Genomic DNA, 21,345 nt, shown 5'->3' with positions numbered 1-21,345 from the left:
CACTGTGTCCAGCGCATTGCTAGGCACTAGACACGTGCTCTTTCATTTATTCCTCAAATTGTTTTGTGCTGTAAACGCTACCCAGAAAGGCTCATGTTCATTACTCAAGTCACTTCACCAGAAAGTGACAGAGCCAGAATTCAAACCCAGGTCTGCCAGATTCCAGGTCCCTTGCTTCTTCTGTTGTTCCTCATTGCAAGGGAGTCTTCTTCAAGGTTATTCTCAGGACTTTGATTAAGATACAGGCTCACAGCTGGGCATGGTGGCTCATGCTGTAATCCCAGCACTTTGGGAGGCCAAGGTGGGTGGATCACTTGAGCTCAGAAGTTTGAGACCAGCCTGGCCAACATGGTGAAACCCTGTCTCTACTAAAAATACAAAAATTAACCAGGCATGGGGACGGGTACCTATGATCCCAGCTACTCTGAAGGCTGAGGCAGGAGAATCACTTGACTCCAGGAGGTGGAGTTTGCAGTGAGCCAAGATCACACCACTGCACTGCACTCCAGCCTGGGCAACAGAGTGAGACTTCATCTCAAAAAAAAAAAAAAGAAAGAAAGAAAGAAAGAAAAGAAAAAAAGGCTCACCGTTTCAGATTCTCTAGATTTTGCCCCTGAAAAAGCATTTACGTGATGCAGTCCGAGGTCTTGTATGGAGGAGCTTGGTGTGGGGAGATGTGTGGCTCACGAACCTATGTAGATGAATAAAGGAAAGAGGTTACTTTCTCCCCAAGTACATCGCGCATATTGGGTGAGGGTCTAGGTCATCTGCTTATTTCTTTGACTACCTTCTTCCATGGAACCAGTTTTCCCTGACAGCCTTGGGATTCTAGCATAGATCATTTTGGAGTTTGTCATTTAAATTTATTTTCATGGCCTGCTTTGGACATTTTTTCAGCTAGAGCTGTTAGAATTTCAGTACATTTAAGACAGTGATGACATGCTCCAGTCCTTTCATCTCTGTCTCCTCAGTTAATAGAAAGGAAACATAGCCCATCTATCTGGACCTGTACAGAAGAATTTGGAGGGAAAAAAAAAACAGGCAAGAAATGTTCCCTTATTTTGTGAGCTACCTTTATTCTGTCCCATTGTTCTACAGCAAAAGGCTTGTATAAAAATATTTCAGTTTTCCTCATCTAATAAGGCATATTTAATAAAATGATTTAGAGCAGTACTTCTTAAACTTTTACTCTGAGACAGTCTTTGAGGCTGGAAAAAAGCTTGCCACATTTTACTCCCATAAAGATACCAAAAAGGCGATGGACTGGGAGTCAGTGCACCTTAGTTTAATGTATAAAATGAAGGACTTGAACCAGAAATGGAAATGATCATCTACTGTGAATCTAAAAACACTCGAGGCTGGGCGCACTGGCTCATGCCTGTAATCCCAGCACTTTAGGAGGCCAAGACAGGAAGATCACTTGAGCCCCTGGAGTTCAAGATCAGCCTGGGCAACAAAGTGAGACCCCAATCTCTACAAAAAGACTTTTAAAAAGTGGAAACATAAATATAAATAAATAAAAACATTCATATCATTTGGTTTGTGGAAAAGAGTTGCTGTAGAGTCCTCAAATTGAGCCGTTGAGCCAGTTCCCACTCAGTCTCTCCATGGCCCAGGCACAACCTTAGTCAAGAAAAGAATGCCTTAGAACAGGAGGAAAATAGGATAATATTGAATGGCCCTATATTTTGATTTCATTAGGGACAAATGCAAAGATCCTAATGTCAGCTGGAGAAGAGCTTCCTAGTTCAGAGGTAATGCTGAGCTCAAGGCTATGGATGAGCTATCAAGAAAGAGGGAAGGTTGGAGAGTGAGAGAATTTTGGAGGAAAGATAACAAACTTTGCTAAGTTGTTTGGCTACATACTGCCTTACAGTCATTATTTTTGGTGTTTAAAAAAAAATAGAAACAGGGTCTCACTTTGTTACCCAGGCTGGTCTCAAACTCCTGGGCTCAAGCTCTCCTTCTGCTTTGGCCTCCCAAAGTGCTGAGATTACAGGCTTGAGATGCTGTGCCCAGCCTACATTCATTTTTAATAGCTGGGAGGAAAGTGGGCAGAGGAAGATATAGAATGAGGGGGTAGCCAACTTTGTACAGAGCCCACCAGTGGTCTTACAAGTTTTCATGCCAAAAAAAATCACAAAGGATATTTAAAGCCCTAGTTTGAGAATCCATACTTAACCAGTCATGTGGCACTCACATTCTTTCTCTTTGTAACATCATCTTATTGAATATTAGTGTTACAAAACAAGTTAATGGCACTGAAAAACCATCTGGAATAGGAAGAGGAGGGGGATCACAAGGCAGGACAAGCTGTGTGGCTCCCAGCCTCGCCACTGACTCACTCTGATCTTGGTCAAGGGAGAGTGAATCTTCACTCCTCTTTTTTCCATCTGCCAGCATGTTTGGTCTTCTGGCACCTGGTGTTCTATACAGTACAACATGCTTCTTTGTGTTAAATTGAGACTTGATCCACATACCATCAACGCAGTATTATAAAGTGTACAATTCAGTGGTGGTTAGTATATTCTCAAGGTTGTATAGCAAACAATCACCATTATCTAACCCCAGAACATTTTCATCATCCCCCAAAAAAACATGGTACCCATTAGCCATCACTCCCCAGTGCTGTCTTCCCTCAGGCCCAGGTAACTACTAATCTACTTTGAGTCCCTATGGATTTGCCTATTCTAGATCTTTCATATAAACGAATCATACAGTATGTGGCCTTTTGTGTCTAGTTTCTTTTCACGAAGCATGTTGTTTCTAAGGTCCTCCCATGCTGCAGCATGGATCATCCCTTTGCAAGGCTGAGTGATATTCCATTGTATGGAGCCATCACTATATCCGTTCATCCATTCATCACTTAGTGGACATGTGGTTTTTTCTACTTTATTTTGGCTTTTATGAATAATGCTGCTATGGACATGCATGTACTACTTTTTGTGTGGACATGTTTTTAATTCTAGGGTGCATCCCTAGCAGAATTGCTAGATCATATGGCAACTCTTATGTTTAACTTTTTGAGGACCTGTCAGGCTGATTTCCACAGTGGCTGCTCCATTTTACACTTCCATCTGCAGTGTTTGAGGGTTTCAATTTCCCCGGGTCTTTGTCAACACTGTCGTTGTCTGTCTCTTCTCATAGCCATCCCAGTGAGTGTAAAGTAGTATCTCGCTGCAGTTTTTGATGGACATTTCCCTAATGATTTAAGACATTCAACATTTTTGTGAGTATATGAGCCATTTATATATCTTCTTTGAAGAAATATTTATTCAAATCCTCTGCCCATTTAAAAAATTGATTTGTCTTTTTATTGAATTATAGGAATTCTCTATATCTTCTGGATACTCTGGATATTAGACCTTAACAGATAATTTGCCAATATTTTCTCTCATCCTGTGAGTTCTGTGACTTTCTTGCCAGTGTCCTTTGATGCACAAAAGTTTTTAATTTTGATAAAATCTAATGTATCTATTTTTCCTTTGGTTGTTTGTGCTTTTGGTGTCATGTGTGTGTATAAAATGTCTTATTCTTCTTTAAAAAGGTTCAGTGTTTGGTTTTAAATCAGGCTGTGTCCCTTTCATCTGTCTGACATTCTTGTCACCATGTCAGGCTGCCTTCAGCTAGTAATACTTCATTAAATTCAAAAGACAAAATTGTTTTAAAAGAAAAAAATCCAGTTTGGAGAAGAAAAAACTGTTGTCTAATTTAAGGTCATGAGATTTACTCCCATGTGTTTGTGTAAGAGTCTTATCGTTTTGGCTCTTACATTTAGGTATTTGACATATTTTGCATCATTTCTTATAATTGCGTGAGATGTAGGGGGTCCACCTTCATTATTTTGCACATAGACGTTCAGTTGTTCCAGCACCATTAAAAAAAAAAAAAAAAAATATTATTTCCATGTAGAATTGTTTTAGCACCCTTGTCAAAAATCAATTTTCCATAAATGTGAGGGTTTATTTCTGGGTTGTCAATTCTATTCTGTTGATTTATTTGTCTGTCCACATTCCAGTATCACACTGTGATTGCTGTAGATTTGATTTGGGTTTTGAAATTGGGACATTTGAGTCTTCCCACTTTGTTATTTTACAAGATTATTTTGCTATTTAGGGTGCCTTAAATTGCATTATAATTTTAGAACTAGCTTGTCACTTTCTGGAAAGAAGCCAGCTGGGATTTTGATAAGAATTGTACTGATAATAGCAAAGATATGTAATCAACCCAAATGCCCAACCTAACTGCTATGTTATTCCTATTCCAATACTTTGCAATATATGTAGCTTTTTAGAAAGAGGATATGTTAGCAGGGCGCAGTGGCTCACACCTGTAATCCCAGCACTTTGGGAGGCTGAGGCAGGTGGATCGCCTGAGGTCAGGAGTTAGAGACCAGCCTGGACAACATGGTGAAACCCCGTGTTTACTAAAAGTACAAAAATTAGCAGGGGGTGGTGGCAGGCACCTGTAATCCCAGCTACTCAGGAGGCTGAGGTAGGAGAATCACTTGAACCCAGGAGGTGGAGGTTGCAGTAAGCCGAGGTCACGCCATTGCACTCAAGCCTGGGCAACAGAGTGAGACTCCAATGGAGACAGGGTTTCAGCATGTTTATCAGGCTGCTCTCGAACTCCTAACCTCAGATGATCCACCTGCTTCAGCCTCCCAAAGTGCTGGGATTACAGGCATGAGCTACCGTGCCCGGCCAATAAATGAAAACTTTTTCACTCAAAAAAACAACAATTGCAGTGAAACCATAGATCAATCTGGAGAATCGTGCTATTATTATCTGCTTCATGTTTACAGAATACTCTGTTGGATTTGGTTTGCCAGATTTTGTCAAGCATTTTTCCATCTACATTCATAAGAAATACTGGTCTGTAATTTTTTGTGTGTGATGTCTTTAGTTTGGATACCAGGTTAATATCACCCTCATAGAATAAGTTAGGAAATGTTCTCTCCTCGTCTGTATTTTGAAAGACTTTATGAAGGATTGGTGTTAATTCTTCTTTAAGTATTTGGTAGATTCACCAGTGAGGCTGCCTGCTGGTCTTCAGCTTTTCTTAGTGGAAAGTTTTTTGATTACTACCTCAATCTCTTTACTTGACATAGGTCTGTCTATTCAGATTTTCTGTTTTTTTCTCAAGTCAGATTCAGTAGTTCATATCTTTCTGGTAATGTGTCTTTCATCCAGCTTATCCAATTATTAGCATATATTGTTTATATGTATAATCCTTTTCATTCATATTATAATCCTTTATGTCTCTAAGAACAATAGTAATGCCCCTCTCATTTCTAATTTTAATAATTTGGTCTTCTGTATTTGTGCAGTGCAGTGGCTCACACCTGTCATCCTAGCACTTTGGGAGGCTGCGGTGGGAGGATTGCTTGACCCCAGGAGTTCGAGGCCAGCCAGGGCAACATACTGAGACCTTATCTCTACAAAAAAAACTTAAAAGTTAGCTGAACGTGGTGGCACACACCTGTAGTCACAGCTACTCAGGTGGCTAAGGCAGGAGGATCACTTGAGCCCGGGAGATCAGGGCTGCAGTGAGCCATGATTGTGCCACTGCACTCCAGCCTGGGAAACAGAGTGAAAACCTGTCTTGAAAAATGAACAGTAAAAAAACAAAATGTTTGTGGCCAGATGCAGTGGTGCATACCTATAATCCCTGTACTTTGGGAGGCCAAGGAAGGAGGATTGCTTGAGGCCAGGAGTTTGAGACCAGCCTGGGCAACATAGTGAGACCCTATCTCTAAATATTTGTTTTAGTTATCCGAGTGTGGTGGTGCGCACCTGTCCTCTCAGCTACATCTTAATTTTATAACGTTGTAGTTCAGATTAATTCCAACTTTGTTTCAATGGTATACAAAAACTTTGCTTCTCTAAAGCTCCACTCTCACCCCCTCCTTTATACTGTTATTGTCACACATTACATCTTTATATACTTTATGTTCATCAACTAGATTTATAATTATTGCATTAGGTAAGTATCTTTTTCTTATTTTTTTTTCTTTATTTTGGGACAGAGTCTCACTCTGTTGCCCAGGCTAGAGTGCAGTGGCACAATCTTTACTCGCCGCAACCTCTGCCTCCCAGGTTCAAGCGATTCTAGTGCCTCAGCCTCCTGAGTAGCTGGGACTGCAGGCACGTAACACCACACCCAGCTAATTTTTGTATTTTTAGTAGAGACAGGGTTTCACCATGTTTGCCAGGCTGGTCTCAACCTCTTGACCTCAAGTGATCCTCCAGCCTCAGCCTCCCAAAGTGCTGGGATTACAGGCCTGAGCCACTGCGCCCAGCCAGTGCTTTTTATTTCTTTGTGCAGATTCACGTTAGTACTCCTTATAGGGCAGGTCTTCTAGCAACAAAGTCTCTCAGTTTTTATTTATCTAGAATATCTTAATTTCTCTTCAATTTCAAAGGTAGTTTTGCCAGGTATAGAATTATTGGTTGACAGTTTCTTCAGCACTTTGAATATGCCATTTCATTGCATTTTGTCCTCCACTGTTGTGTGTGGTTGCTTTGTTTTTAGACAGGGACTTGCTCTGTTACCCAGGCTGGAGTGCAGTGGTGCAACCACTCACATCGTTGCAGCCTCCACTTCCCAGGCTTAAGCAATGCTGTCACCTCAGCCTCCTGGGTAGCTGAGACTGCAGGCATGCACCACCATGCCCAGTTATTTTTAAATTTTTTGTAGAGACAGGGTTTTACTCTATTGCCAGTTCTGGTATCCAACTCCTGGCTTCAAGCAATTCTTGAGCCTCAAGCCTCCCAAGGTACTGGGAGTACAGGTGTGAGCAACCATGCCCAGCATCTCCATTGTTTTTGAAGAGAAATCAGCTATTAATCTTATTGAGGATCCCTTGTATGTGATGAGTTGCTTTTCTCTTGCTGCTTTCAAGATATTCTGTCTTTGGCTTCTGTCAGTTTGATTACAGTATGTTTACATGTGGATCCCTCAGTTTTTCCTACTTGTAGTTCCTTGAGCTTCTTGAATATGCAGATTGTTTTTCATCATGTTTGGGAAGTTTGGGGCCATTATTTCTTCAAATATTCTTTCTCCTTTTTTCTGTTTTTCTTCTCCTGGGACTCTCATTATGTGTATGTTAGTAAGCTTGATGATGTGTTCCACAAACAGGTCTCTGAGATTCCATTCACTTTCATTCATTTTTATTTCTGTTCCTCAGAGTCAACAATCTCAATTAACCTTCAAGTTCCCCATTCTTTCTTCGGCCTGCTGTAATGTGCCATTGAGAACCTCTAATAATTTTTCCATTTCAGTTACCATACTTTTCAACTCTAGAATTTCTATTTGGCTCCTTTTTATGGTTTCTATCTCTTTATTGATATTCTCTATTTGATGAGACATTGCTTTCATACTTTCCTTTAGTTCTCTAGTCTACAGAACTGAATCATTTCTCTTATCTCTTTGAACATATTTTAAATAGCTGAATTAAATCCTTCTCTAGGCCAGGCATGGTGGCTCGTGCCTATAATCCCAGCACTTTGGGAGGCTGAGGCTGAGGTTGAGGCTGAGGCCAGGAGTTCAAGACCACCCTGGGTAACTTCGCAAGACCCCAACTATAAAAAATAAAAAAATCTTTGTCTAGTAAGTCTAACATCTGGTCTTTCTCAGGGACAATTTCTGCTTATTTCTCCCCCCACCACGTGTTTGGGCCATACTTTGTTTCCTTGCATCTTTCATAAATGTTTGTTAAAAATGGAATATTTTAAATAATATAATGTAGCAATTCTGAAAATCAGATCCATGCTGCCAGGGTTTGGTGTTACTGCTGCTTGTGTTAGTAGTTGCTATTTATTTAGTGACTTTTCTGAACTTCTTCTGTAAAGTCTTGCATTATATGTCATGTGTTGCCACTAAAGTATCTCCTTGGTTAGCTTACCGATCAGCTAATGATTAAATGAAGATTTACTTAAATTCTTGGAACTGATAAGTCTCCTAGTTTTTGCCAAGGGGCTCTGTGTACATGTTGGGGCATACCTTCAGCACTCAGCTAGACAATTTACAGCCATGCCTTAGCTTTCACTTCTTGCTTGTGCAGAACCTCAAGATCAGCCAGGGGTGAGAGTTTATGAACTTAGTATGTCTTTCCTGACCATGCTGGCAGCCTGCCCTATGCACGCGCATGACATTGCAAATTGCCAGGAATATGTCTTATGGACTTCTAGTTTCCCAAGCATATATCAGAGTGTTTCAAAATTCCTGTGGACATCTTATTACTCAGCTTTTCCTATTAAGCTTTTTGATTAGGCTTTTTTTCCCCAAACTGTTATTCATTGCCGAATACAGTTGCCATGTTAAAACACTTGTCTGTAATTGTTTTCCAAAAACACCCTCTCTGGAGAGGCTTTAGCACTAGACAGCTTTCATTCTGGTCAAATAAAGACAAACCTTTCAAATGAGGTCTTCCAGGGAACCACCAGACAGATGACATCATGACAGTTAACTGAGAATAAGGCTTTGAAGGAGCTCCAGCTCCATTCTGCTCCCTCTGCTTGGGGATGTGGGCTGTTTTTTGAGGTGACTACTGAGCTAGAGAGTGTGGAATGGTCTAAGGCAAGTTAACACAAATCTCACTGTTCTTACAGAAATTTTTCTTGAATAAATGCTCCTCGGGTTGCTGCAAGACTTTGGTTACATTTCTAGAGTTCTGAAAAAGTTTATTCTGGTCAATTTTTTTTTTTTTTTTTTTTTTTTTTGCCCTCCCTTTTTTTGGTGTTTGTTGCTTTTATGAAGGGATGAATTTTTGGATGTCTCTTTTTTTTTTTTTTTTTTTTTTTTTTTTGAGACAGAGTCTCACTCTGTTGCCCAGGCTGGAGTGTGCAGTGGCGCAATCTCGTCTCACTGCAAGCTCCACCTCCCGGGTTCACACAATTCTCCTGCCTCAGCCTCCCGAGTGGCTGGGACTACAGGCGCCTGCCACCACGCCCAGCTAATTTTTGTATATTTAGTACAGACGGGGTTTTGCCTTGTTAGCCAGGATGGTCTCGATCCCCTGACCTCGTGATCCACCTGCCTCAGCCTCCCAAAGTGCTGGGATTACAGGTGTGAGCCACTGCGCCCAGCCTCGATGTCTTTATTCCACCATTTTCACTGATGTCACTTACAACATGGTTTTAAATCTCTGAAGGCTCACTGGGCACATGCCTGTAGTCCCAGATACTCGGGAGGCAAAGGAAGAAGGATCCTTTGAGTCCAGGAATTCTGGGCTGTAGCATGCTATGCTGATTGGGTGTCCGCACTAAGTTCAGCATCAGTATGGTGACCTCCCGGGAAAAGGAGACCACCAGGTTGCCTAAAAAGGGGTGTACCAGCCCAGTTCAGGAATAGAGCAGGTCAAAACTCCCATGCTGATCACCAGTGGGATCATGGCTGTGAATAGCCACTGCTCTCCAGCCTGGGCAACACAGTGAGTGAGAGTGTGTCTCTTAAAAAAAAAAAGTCTCATCGACCATAGACTATTTAATCATGGGAAATGATTAGGGGAAAGACATAAAAAGAGAAACTGTAATCCACTTTTTTTTGCTCTATCGCCCAGACTGGAGTACAGTGGCTTGATCTTGGCTCACTGCAACCTCCGCCTCCCGGGTTCAAGCAATTCTCCTGCCTCAGCCTCTGAAACAGCTGGAATTACAGGCAAGCGCTGCCGTGCCCTGCTAATGAGAAATTGTAATTCTCATACAGGTCCTCCCAGAGGAGTAGAAGAAGGTTGAAAGGCACTTCTGTATTTAGTCTTCTCAAAATTAAGGCTGGGCCCAGTGGCTCACACCAGCACTTTGGGAGGCCAAGGCAGGCGGATCACTTGAGATCAGGAGTTCAAGACCAGACTGGCAAACATGGTGAAACTCCCATCTCTACTAAAAACACAAAAAAATAGCCAGGCGTGGTGGTGCGTGCCTATAGTCCCAGCTATTTGGGAGACTGAGGAAGGAGGGTTACCTGAGCTTGGGAAGAGGAGGTTGCAGTGAGCCAAGATCACGCCACTGCACTCCAGCCTGGTCAATGGAGCAAGACCCTGTTTGGGTGGGGAGGGGAGGGGAGTGGAGGGGAGAGGAGAAAGGAAAGAAAGGAAAGGAAAGAAAATAGAAAGAAGGAAGGGGGAGGGAAGGAAGGAAGGAAAAAGAGAGAGAAAGAAAAAGAATGAAGAACGAAAATAAAAATTTTTTAAAAACCTAAGGTTAAAATAAGCCCTTTTTCTTCATACAGATTAAACACATGAGTTCAAATTACAGCTTTGCTGCTTAATAGCTTGGTGACCTAGGACAAGTTATATAACCTCTCTGTGCCTCAGTTTCCTCATTTAAAAATAGGGCAATAATAATATCTACCACATAAGGTATTTGCTGATCACAAATACCTGGCTACCCAGTAGATACTTACTGTAATAATTATTATTTTTATAATTTCTGCCTAAGTACAAAGATGATTCTTGGGTTAACCTAAAGGCAGATTTTCTTTTATTTCTTCCTGTTTCTTTTATTTTTCTTGTTCACCTTAAAGAATTAAAAAGAAAATCGATTCCAGCATTTTGGAATAAAAATTTGCATCAAAATCAATTTATTCATTTTATTGACATATAAACAAAATGTCATTTGTTTATTCAATAAACATTTGTTAAATGCCTAATACATTTCAGACATCATGCCAGGCACGGGGATGACAGGGCATGATGGCGGGCACCTGTAATCCCAGATACTCGGGAGGCTGAGGCAGGAGAATTGCTTGAACCCGGGAGGCGGAGATTGCAGTGAGCCAAGATTGCGCCACTGCACTCCAGCCTGGGCGACAGAGTGAGACTCCATCTCAGAAAAAAAAAAAATGTGGTCTCTGCCCTCAAAGCGCTCATAGTCCAGGAGCCTGACAAGTGGACAGGTGATTACATGCAATGTAAGAAAGGCTGTGATGTCATACAAGAAGACAAGTGGGAGTATGGTTTTGACCAGTTCCTCCTCTTAGATTTATTCCTTCTTCTTTGGCTATAAAGCAAAAGAATTGGTCCTATTTTTTTTAACTGTGCAAATTAAGCCATGAATTTTAAAAACTTTATAAAGATAAAAGACAAGCATCCAGCCCAGTGGCTCACGCCGGTAATCCTATCAGTTTGGGAGGCTGAGGCAGGTAGATCACCTGAGGTCAGGAGTTCAAAACCAGCCTGGCCAACATGGTAAAACCCCGTCTCTACTAAAAATACAAAAATTAGCTGGGCATGGTGGTGGGTGCCTGTAATCCCAGCTACTCGGAAGGCTGAGGCAGAACAGGAGAATCACTTGAACCTGGGAGGCGGAGGTTGCAGTCAGCCAAGATCAAGCCATTGCACTCCAGCCTGGGCAACAAGAGCGAGACTCCATCTCAAAAAAAAAAAAAAAAAAAAAAAAAAAATAGATGAACAACGAATTATGATGAGCAACTTGAATTATGGAGGATGCTAGAAATAGTGTTTCCTCCACAGTCAGGGCTTCCTACCAACATAGTCACTTTTAGGGTTTTTGACCTGAAAAGTTCTGTGGCATCTTTTTTCTTTGCTATCCACTTTTTTTTTCCTTGTAGTCTCAAAGGTTTGTCAGTATACTTTAAAACAATCCTGGTAACAGTTCTAGATTGAAGGAGACTAAAGAATCATGTACTAAGTGTAATGTCTGATGTTTGATTGGATTCTGAATTTTTTAAGCCATGTTATGATTGGGACAATTGTGAAAATGTGTATACGGACCGCATAGTAGACAAGGATAATATGAAGTTCCATTGGGTGATGATAGTCCTCTGGTTATGTCGGAGAATGCCTTGGTTCTTAGGGGCTGCAGGCTGAAGTCTTCAATGGTGAAGGGTCATTATGTCTGCAACTGACTCTCAAATGGTTTTGTCCAGAAAATGTATAGACATACATACACGGAAAGCAAATGTGGCAAAGTATTAGCAACTACTGATTCCAGATTAAAGTTATACAGGTGTTCATTATACCATTTGAAAATGTTTCCCAGCCATTCTAAGGCTTAAAGGAAAAAAAGAAAATGTTTAAAATAAAAAGTTGGGGGCAGAAAAAGAATACCAAAAATTTTGGGCTCATGCCCGTAATCCCAGCACTTTGGGAGGCCAAAGAGAGAGGGTTGCTTGAGCCCAGGAGTTCGAGACCAGCCTGGACAACATGGTGAAACCCCATTTCTACAAAATATACAAAAATTAGCCAGGTGTGGTGGCACACACCTGTAGTTCTAGCTACTCACGAGGCTGAGGTGGGAGGATCACTTGAGCACAGGAGGAAGAGGCTGCAGTGAGCCAAGATTGCACCACTGCACTCAGCCTGTGTAACAGAGCGAGACCCAGCCTCAAAATAAACAAAAGAAACGCCTTTGTGGCAGAGGTAAGGTTGCTATATAACAAAATGCTGGGTTACGGTTCCGGGTCCATTCCATATGAAGATCAGAGGCTTCCACTGGACCCAAAGGAATAATACTAGTCACTTGTGATTGTTCCTCTATAGGTTTGAAAGATGTGTCAGGCCAACTCATTGGATGCAGTTTTAATCTAAAACTCTATACATTGTACCCCCAACTCATAGACTTCTTCTATCCATGAAACCCTCTTCTGTTTTCACAGTCTCAATGTGGCCCCAATAAAGCCATCCTTTTGGAGGACTCAGAAAAGGCCCCCCACAACCTCTGCAACACAATAATTATAGTTAATTCTTATTGAGCACTCACTGTGCACCAGGCATTTTTCAGGTATTGATTCATTTGATCCTCAAAATTCATTAGAGGTAGGTACTATTATAATGACAAGGCCAAGGAACAGAGATTTAACAATTTGCCCAAATTCACATTATTAGCAGAGCTGAGATTGAAGCATAGTCTGGCTATGGAATCTGTATTCTTAATGACCATGCTATACTGCCTAAGATTAACCTTTTACTTCAGTTACAGGGATTGTTTTTATCTCTCTGAAAGTGCCCCCAATAAGCCACAACAGTAAATTAATCAATTGTCTCGGTTACCTCTTTTGCCCAAATTTACATATTGAAAAAAATTCAAACAAGCCAGAAAGATGAAAGAATAGTACAGAATCTAATCAAAGATCAGGCACTGCATGTCATGTCTTCATTTCCTTTAATCTAAAACATGCTTCTACTTTCTTTGATCTTTCATGACATTGGCATTTTTTAAGAGTCAAAGATAGTTGTCTTGTAAATTGTCCCACAATCCGGATTTGTCTGTTTCCTCATGACGAAATTCAAGTTAAGCATTTTTGGGAAAAATACTGCATAGGTGATGTATCCTTCCTGCCTCGTAACTGCAGATGGCCTGTAATACTAAGTTTGATCACTTGACTAAGGTGATCTTCCAGATCTCTCCATTGTAATTATTTTGCTGGGTACAGTGGCTCCCACTTGTAATCCCAGCACTTTGGAAGGCTGAGGTGGGAGGATTGCTTGAGCCCAGGAGTTCTACACCAGCCTGAGCAACATGGGGAAACCCTGTCACTACTGAAAATACAAAAGTACAAAAAAAAAAAAAAAAATTAGCTGGGCATGGTGGTGCAAGCCTATACTCCCAGCTACTCGGGGGACTGAATTTGGAGGATCCCTTGAGCCCAGGGGGTTGAGGCTGCAATGAGGTATAATTTTGCCACTGTATTTCAGCCTGGGTGACAAAATGAAAATAAAAAATAATAATTTTCCGCTTGGTAATTAATAAATAATCTGTGGGTTGTTACTTTGAGTTCAGTGAAGATCCTGTTCTCAAATGTCTTTTCACCCAAATGTGCATCAATGATAATCCTTGTCTGAATGAATTTGTATTACACTGATGGTTGCAAAGTGACACTTTTAAAAATTCTGTCATTCCTTCTACATTTACTAGCTGGCATTATTTCATTGAAGAAGAACTCCCCCTCTTTCTTTTTCTATATCACTCTTCGTGGATTCTTCTTTATATTAAATATGTTGTAACTTATTGTTGTTATTCTTTTGAATGCTCAAATTGTCCAGATTTGACCAATGCAATCTTTGTTATAACTCCACAATCCAGGTTAAACTAAGCTATTTTTAATGCCCAGAGTAATTTATAATATTTCCCACTCCCAACAGGAATTGAGAAAGGGACTCCAGAAGTTGGGGGCTTATTCAGACTTCTTAAAAGTCTACCTTCTTCCTCTGTACTTTCAGCCCAAAGTGAGACTTTTGAGTTGGGAAGAGATACTTCTGAATTAAACTACTAATCACTGTCACCCAATTCTAATCCCAACCATCTTTATTCTAGGCATACCATACTCACTGCCATGCTTACCCTTCAGTTGGGCACCTTTGCCCTCCTTCCTATTGGCCTTCTGGTTCCTACCCAACTGTCCAGTCCATAGGCTTCAATGAACACCTTTTTCCCACCCCTGTGGTAGCGCTGGCTGCCTCCTTTACCTACTCAAGTAACCGCTTTACCGCTAATTTATTGCTCTCTGTTTTCATCTATAGGATCTTACCTAGCCATATGGCCTGCTGCCTCTGCCAATTTAAAAACAGCATTGAGGCTGTCTGCAAGACAGTCAAGCTGCATTGCAACAGTGCATGTCTGACAAACACCATACATTGTCGTGAGTCCAAATTGCGCGGTGATAAATTGTTACATTAAGTATTTGTTTTTAAACTTTTTATTTTTAATGATGATAAAATTTTAAGCTAATGACATAATTGCTTTATTTTTATTTACTCATTCAGAGTTAAACTCCCTCAATTTCTGAACTACTCCCTTGCTGAGAGTCAGGTTCTCAGTTACTATTACAAAATTTAATAATAGAACTGTTCCATATGCACAAAGGACCAAGACAAAGGAATGGGAAGGCTAGGGAATAACATTAACATCCACACACTGTGTACTGTGCTCTCTGCTTGATGCTTTGCCCACAGTGATAATTTCTTCATATAGTGCAATGTAGTTTGTAAGGTGGTTTTAAATTCATGAGGTCTCAAGTACTCTCTGCCTTATAGGACAGATGTAGATACGGTTTTGGTTTTTCCGTTTTTACAGTTTTATAAGAGTACAAGTGATGCTGTTTTATTTGAAGCCTGAGAGCTTCTGGTTCCATAACCAGAAATTGCTACCTGGCTCTTCTAATGGAATGGAGGGCTTTTCCATTCTTAGACCATCCAACTCTGAACTTGCTCTGAATCTCAAACCTTTCTGTTCACAGAACAAACGCTCAAGGGCTTTCAAGAGTGTTTCTGTAGATTAGGTTTATTAGCATCAACTTCATGACTTCTAAAATGTGACTGCTTTCATGTCCAGATAGCTTGAATACAGGTATCTACCAGTGATATGGGGTGGATAATTAATAATGCTTGGTTACATAAAGTCAGTGTTGCTTATTTTTCAAAACTTTTTTTTTTTTTTTTTTTTTTTTACCAATTATATTATTCCCTTCTCCCCAAGAAGTGGGCAGAAAAGCTTTGTTAACCTCCTTTTACAGATGAGGAAAAACAAGATCAGAGGTGCTAAGTGCTGTAGCCTAGTGCCAGGTCTTCTGGCCCCAATTCTGGGTTCTCCCCAAGCCCATGTTTCTTCCCCTTTCTCACAATCTTTACTTCTTCCTCTGACCCTCACCACCACCCAAAATACTTTTAATTCTGGAAAAGAAACCCAGCTGCACACTGGCACACTTGACCTTCATGCAGTCAGAAGCTTTGGATGATTCCCCATCCAAAATATTAGAGATGAAATGAAAACAAAGTAGGCATCTGACAAAAGTTGCTTTTTCCCTTCTGCATTTTAGGACCTCAAGTAATGTTTATCCAGAAACTGCTATCATACCAGAGATTCATTGTGTACTTAACAACATAGGCATACAATCTGGCAAATTTGAAAAACTCTTAACATACACCCCAAATCCCTGCCCAAATTTAAGAACTAGGGTGGACACAGTGCTTTTTTCCATGTCGCATCTTCTGTGATGGGGCTACGATATGTGGGAGCAGAGAATGGGGAGGGTGGAGCGCATGCCAGATGAGGATCTATCAGCAATGGGAGGGGGCCTCCACTTTAGCATCTCCACCCTGCTCCTCTCAGAGGACCGCCTTTCATTGCATTCAGCTGTGATGGTAGCAAGAACACAGGCGCGGCCCTCTCCCTCTCCTTCTCCCTCTCCCTCTCCCCATGGTCTCCCTCTCCCTCTCTTTCCACGGTCTCCCTCCGATGACGAGCCGAAGCTGGACGGTACTGCTGCCATCTCGGCTCACTGCAACCTCCCTGCCTGATTCTCCTGCCTCAGCCTGCCGAGTGCCTGCGATTGCAGGTGCGCCGCCACGCCTGACTGGTTTCGTATTTTTTTGGTGGAGACGGGGTTTCGCTGTGTTGGCCAGGCTAGTCTCCAGCTCCTAACCGCGAGTGATCTGCCAGGCTCGGCCTCCCGAGGTGCCGGGATTGCAGACGGAGTCTCGTTCACTCACTGCTCAATGGTGCCCAGGCTGGAGTGCAGTGGCGTGATCTTGGCTCGCTACAACCTCCACCTCCCAGCAGCCTGCCTTGGCCTCCCAAAGTGCCGAGATTGTAGCCTCTGCCCGGCCGCCACCCCGTCTGGGAAGTGAGGAGCGTCTCTGCCCGGCCGCCATCCCATCTAGGAAGTGAGGAGCGCCTCTTCCCAGCCGCCATCCCATCTGGGAAGTGAGAAGCGTCTCTGCCCGGCCGCCCATCGTCTGAGATGTGGGGAGCACCTCTGCCCTGCCGCCCCGTCTGGGATGTGGGGAGCGTCTCTGCCCGGCCGCCCCGTCTGAGAAGTGAGGAGACCCTCTGCCTGGCAACCGCCCCGTCTGAGAAGTGAGGAGCCCCTCCGCCCAGCAGCCACCCCGTCTGGGAAGTGAGGAGCGTCTCTGCCCAGCAGCCACCTCGTCCGGGAGGGAGGTGGGGGGGTCAGCCCCCCACCCAGCCGGCCGCCCCGTCCGGAGGGAGGTGGGGGGGTCAGCCCCCTGCCCGGCTGGCCGCCCCGTCCGGGAGGGAGGTGGGGGGATCAGCCCCCCGCCCGGCCAGCCGCCCCGTCCGGGAGGTGAGGGGGGCCTCTGCCCGGCCGCCCCTACTGGGAAGTGAGGAGCCCCTCTGCCCGGCCGGCCGCCCCGTCCGGGAGGGAGGTGAGGGAGGTGAGGGAGGTGAGGGAGGTGAGGGGGTCAGCCCCCCGCCCGGCCAGCCGCCCCGTCCGGGAGGTGAGGGGCGCCTCTGCCCGGCCGCCCCTACTGGGAAGTGAGGAGCCCCTCTGCCCGGCCAGCCGCCCCGTCCGGGAGGGAGGTGGGGGGGTCAGCCCCCCGCCCGGCCAGCCGCCCCGTCCGGGAGGTGAGGGGCGCCTCTGCCCGGCCACCCCTACTGGGAGGTGAGGAGCCCCTCTGCCCGGCCACCACCCCGTCTGGGAGGTGTGCCCAGCAGCTCATTGAGAACGGGTCATGATGACAATGGCGGTTTTGTGGAATAGAAAGGGGGGAAAGGTGGGGAAAAGATTGAGAAATCGGATGGTTGCGGTGTCTGTGTAGAGAGAGGTAGACATGGGAGACTTTTCATTTTGTTCTGTACTAAGAAAAATTCTTCTGCCTTGGGATCCTGTAGATCTGTGACCTTACCCCCAACCCTGTGCTCTCTGAAACATGTGCTGTATCCACTCAGGGTTGAATGGATTAAGGGTGGTGCAAGATGTGCTTTGTTAAACAGATGCTTGAAGGCAGCATGCTCCTTAAGAGTCATCACCACTCCCTAATCTCAAGTACCCAGGGACACAAACACTGCGGAAGGCCGCAGGGTCCTCTGCCTAGGAAAACCAGAGACCTTTGTTCACTTGTTTATCTGCTGACCTTCCCTCCACTATTGTCCTGTGACCCTGCCAAATCCCCCTCTGCGAGAAACACCCAAGAATGATCAATTAAAAAAAAAGAACACAGGCGCACCAAGGACGAGGAGAGCGGGAGCCTTGTGCTCTCTCTGCATCTGAGGCAGGACAGCACAGGGTATGGAGCAGTCTGCAGAGAGGCCAGCTCATCAGCTCATCAGGGAAGCACTTGTCTTCCACCTTGGGCTTTGACTGAGCACTGGGCAATTGGCCCCTGGGGATCAACGAAATAATCCTAAGCAGAGTTACTCTATGTCACACTATGGAATGTTCCAAGTAGATGGCCGTATTTTCAAAAGATATATTTTCTCCTTTTCTTGTTGCCATTTCATAGGTTTAGGATTGGGTGTGTGTTTCTCCTCTCTGAATGGCACTCAAATGTTTGCTGACTCCTACTCTGTGTGACTGGGGTGTACAGCTATGGACTGATGCATCCCATCCCATTATCTTTCATGAGCAAAGCAGTCTCTTTTTTGACAGCTGAAGAAGAATCTGTAGGGAATCCAGAAGGAGCGTTCACGAAGGTGTTAAAAGCCCGGAAGAATTACACAAGCACTGAGCTGACTGTTGAGCCGGAGGAGCCCTCAGACAGCAGTGGCATAAACTTGTCAGGCTTTGGGAGTGAGCAGCTAGACACCAATGACGAGAGTGATGTTATCAGTGCACTAAGGAACAACATGCCATATTTCTCAGCGGTAAACCTAGATGTGAAATCAATGTTACTACCGTTCATTTAAATGCCAACCACAGGAAACAGCCTGGCAAAGATTCAAACTGTACGCAAAAACTGGTAGAGAGTGAGTAGAGTCCTCATGGGCCCAAGGAGCATCCAGAAAAGGCACTTCAAAGAGGTGGGAAGGCAGAGCATCAGGAGGGAACAGGGTGCCCAGGCATCTGTGGAGAACGCTGCCGAAGAAAAAAGGCTCCAGAGTCCAGCCCCAAGGGAGCTGAAACAGCCTAACACACAGCAGGGGCCTGAGAAGTTAGCGGGAAACGCCATCTACACCAAGCCTTCATTCACCCAAGAGCATAAGGCAGCAGTCTCTGTGCTGACACCCTTCTCCAAGGGCGCGCCTTCTACCTCCAGCCCTGCAAAAGCCCTACCACAGGTGAGAGACAGATCGAAAGACTTCACCCACGCCTTTTCCATTTTAGAAAGTGCAAAGGCTAGAGTTACAAATATGAAGGCTTCTAAACCAATTGTACATTGCAGAAAAAAATACCGCTTTCATAAAACTTGCTCCCGCATGACCCACAGAACACCCAAGGTCAAAAAGAGCCCAAAGTTCAGAAAGAAAAGTTATCTGAATAGACTGATGCTCGCAAACAGGCCTCCGTTCTCTGCAGCGAAGAGCCTCATAAATTCCCCTTCACAAGGGGCTTTTTCATCCTTAGGAGACCTGAGTCCTCAAGAAAACCCTTTTCTGGAAGTATCTGCTCCTTCAGAACATTTTATAGAAACCACTAATATAAAAGACACAACTGCAAGAAATGCCTTGGAATCCTCCCACCTCAGCCTCCCAAGTAGCTGGGACTACAGGCACGTGTCATCAACCCAGCTAATTTTGAAATGCCTTGGAAGAAAATGTTTTTATGGAAAACACTAACATGCCAGAAGTCACCATCTCTGAAAACACAAACTACAATCATCCTCCTGAGGCAGATTCCGCTGGGACTGCATTCAACTTAGGGCCAACTGTTAAACAAACTGAGACAAAATGGGAATACAACAACGTGGGCACTGACATGTCCCCCGAGCCCAAAAGCTTCAATTACCCATTGCTCAGTCTGAAATTCAGCTAACCCAGCAGCTACAGTCCCTTATCCCCAACAACAATGTGAGAAGGCTCATTGCTCATGTTATCCGGACCTTGAAGATGGACTGCTCTGGGGCCCATGTGCAAGTGACCTGTGCCAAGCTCATCTCCAGGACAGGCCACCTGATGAAGCTTCTCAGTGGGCAGCAGGAAGTAAAGGCATCTGAGATAGAATGGGAAACGGACCAATGGAAGACTGAGAACTACATTAATGAGAGCACGGAAGCCCAGAGTGAACAGAAAGAGAAGTCGCTTGAGGTGAGAACCACACAGAAACATGAGACCCAGAATTCCCATCATTTAGCATATCCCAGGAAAGTGCCCACACAGAAGAATCTGGGACTCCCAGGCCATAGCTTATCTTGGCCATGTAACTTTGGTCATGACAGTGATCTCCCACTTTGCTCATGTAGAGAGTGAAATATAGATTAGGGCACAAGATGAACTGTAGGCCGGGGGTGGTAGCTCACGCCTGTAATCTCAGCACTTTGGGAGGCCAAGGTGGGTGGATTACTTGAAGTCAGGAGTTTGAGACCAGCTTGGCCAACATAGTGAAAGCCTGTCTCCACAAAAAATAAACTTATAGAATAAAGTATCTAGAAAAGGAAGAACCACTTCATCTCCCACCCCCCATCAAATGATGCCTGTGAGACTAAGTCCGAAGGGGACTGATATAAAATGCTTCTGCCCAGCATGGTTGTGCAGTTTGTTCACTGCACAAGGGCACTTGGCCAAGGGGATGAGTGGGAATGAACATCCTGCCCCTGCTCCATGCTGAGCCACATACAAAGTCCCCCCAGTATATTGTGGGGCCCTTCTGGACAGACATGGAGAGCTTCTGAAAGTCCCACATGCATGGAATTATTTTCAAGACCCCAGGTATGTGGTCTGTGGTGGTTCTTCTCCCTGTGATTATGGACTGAGATACTCATTTAGTCCTAGTAAGACCAGAGAAGTACATTGTGAGATACGTGGGAAATGGCTGCATCACTCACTGTCTTGTGCATGTGTCTCCCCAGGGGCATTTTCAGATTTCTGCCAGGGAGGAGATGCTCTTCGCGAAGGGAGAGTCAGGTACATTGGAGGATTCATTGCTGTGGCCAGGGAAAGCAGAGGACATGGAAAATTAATATTTCCCTTTCTATCTTCTAGGATGGACTTTTCTCATTCCAACAACCGCTCTGCTTTAAGATATCTACAAACATCTCAGTGCCACGAGAGTAAATAATCACGCATCGAAGCTGCACAAGAAGTCATCTAATGAGGACAAGATACTCAACAGGGACCCCAGGTAAATGACGGGACCATCACAGTTCCCATCTAAAATGAGGAGGGGGTGAGAAGCTTAATTGCTCCTTTCAAGAATGAAAACCTTGGCATTGCTATTCTTATCCCAGGGACAGCGAAGCCCCAACAGAGAAGGAGGAGGAGAGTGAAGCCGAAGCCCTGCCATAGGAGGAGAACCCAGCCCACCTCAGGCCTCCTGGAAAAAAAACATAGCATAAACAATACCCATCAGAAAGAAAAGCAGGACTGAAGCCAGCGGCCCACACATCCACAGAGGCAGCGGGCAGAGCAAGCACAGGGCCATCGTTCCTGCCCTTGTTTCCCAGTCTAGTCACCCAGACCTGAAAACATATCCTCAGGGGGTGGAGATTTT

General features: G+C 44.1%; 1 protein-coding gene across 1 annotated transcript in view; it reads left to right on the top strand.

The window, feature by feature from the left end:
• Positions 1 to 21,287, top strand: part of LOC468298 (leucine-rich repeat-containing protein 37A3) — a 37,076-nt gene extending 15,789 nt beyond the window's left edge. Inside the window, 9 exon segments of the mRNA XM_054670784.2 lie at positions 14,074 to 14,188; positions 14,277 to 14,601; positions 18,349 to 19,356; positions 19,436 to 19,654; positions 19,657 to 20,103; positions 20,653 to 20,759; positions 20,838 to 20,871; positions 20,874 to 20,976; positions 21,083 to 21,287. Of these exon segments, the coding sequence (XP_054526759.1) occupies positions 14,074 to 14,188; positions 14,277 to 14,601; positions 18,349 to 19,356; positions 19,436 to 19,654; positions 19,657 to 20,103; positions 20,653 to 20,759; positions 20,838 to 20,871; positions 20,874 to 20,976; positions 21,083 to 21,140 (2,416 nt within the window). The 3' untranslated portion in view covers positions 21,141 to 21,287.
• The last annotated feature ends 58 nt before the right edge of the window (positions 21,288 to 21,345 follow it).

The sequence above is a fragment of the Pan troglodytes genome, chromosome 19 (assembly GCF_028858775.2).
Source record: "Pan troglodytes isolate AG18354 chromosome 19, NHGRI_mPanTro3-v2.0_pri, whole genome shotgun sequence".
Taxonomy (NCBI): Eukaryota; Metazoa; Chordata; class Mammalia; order Primates; family Hominidae; genus Pan; species Pan troglodytes.
Note: the sequence above shows the minus strand (reverse complement) of the source record. Positions and strands in the feature narration are given on the sequence as shown.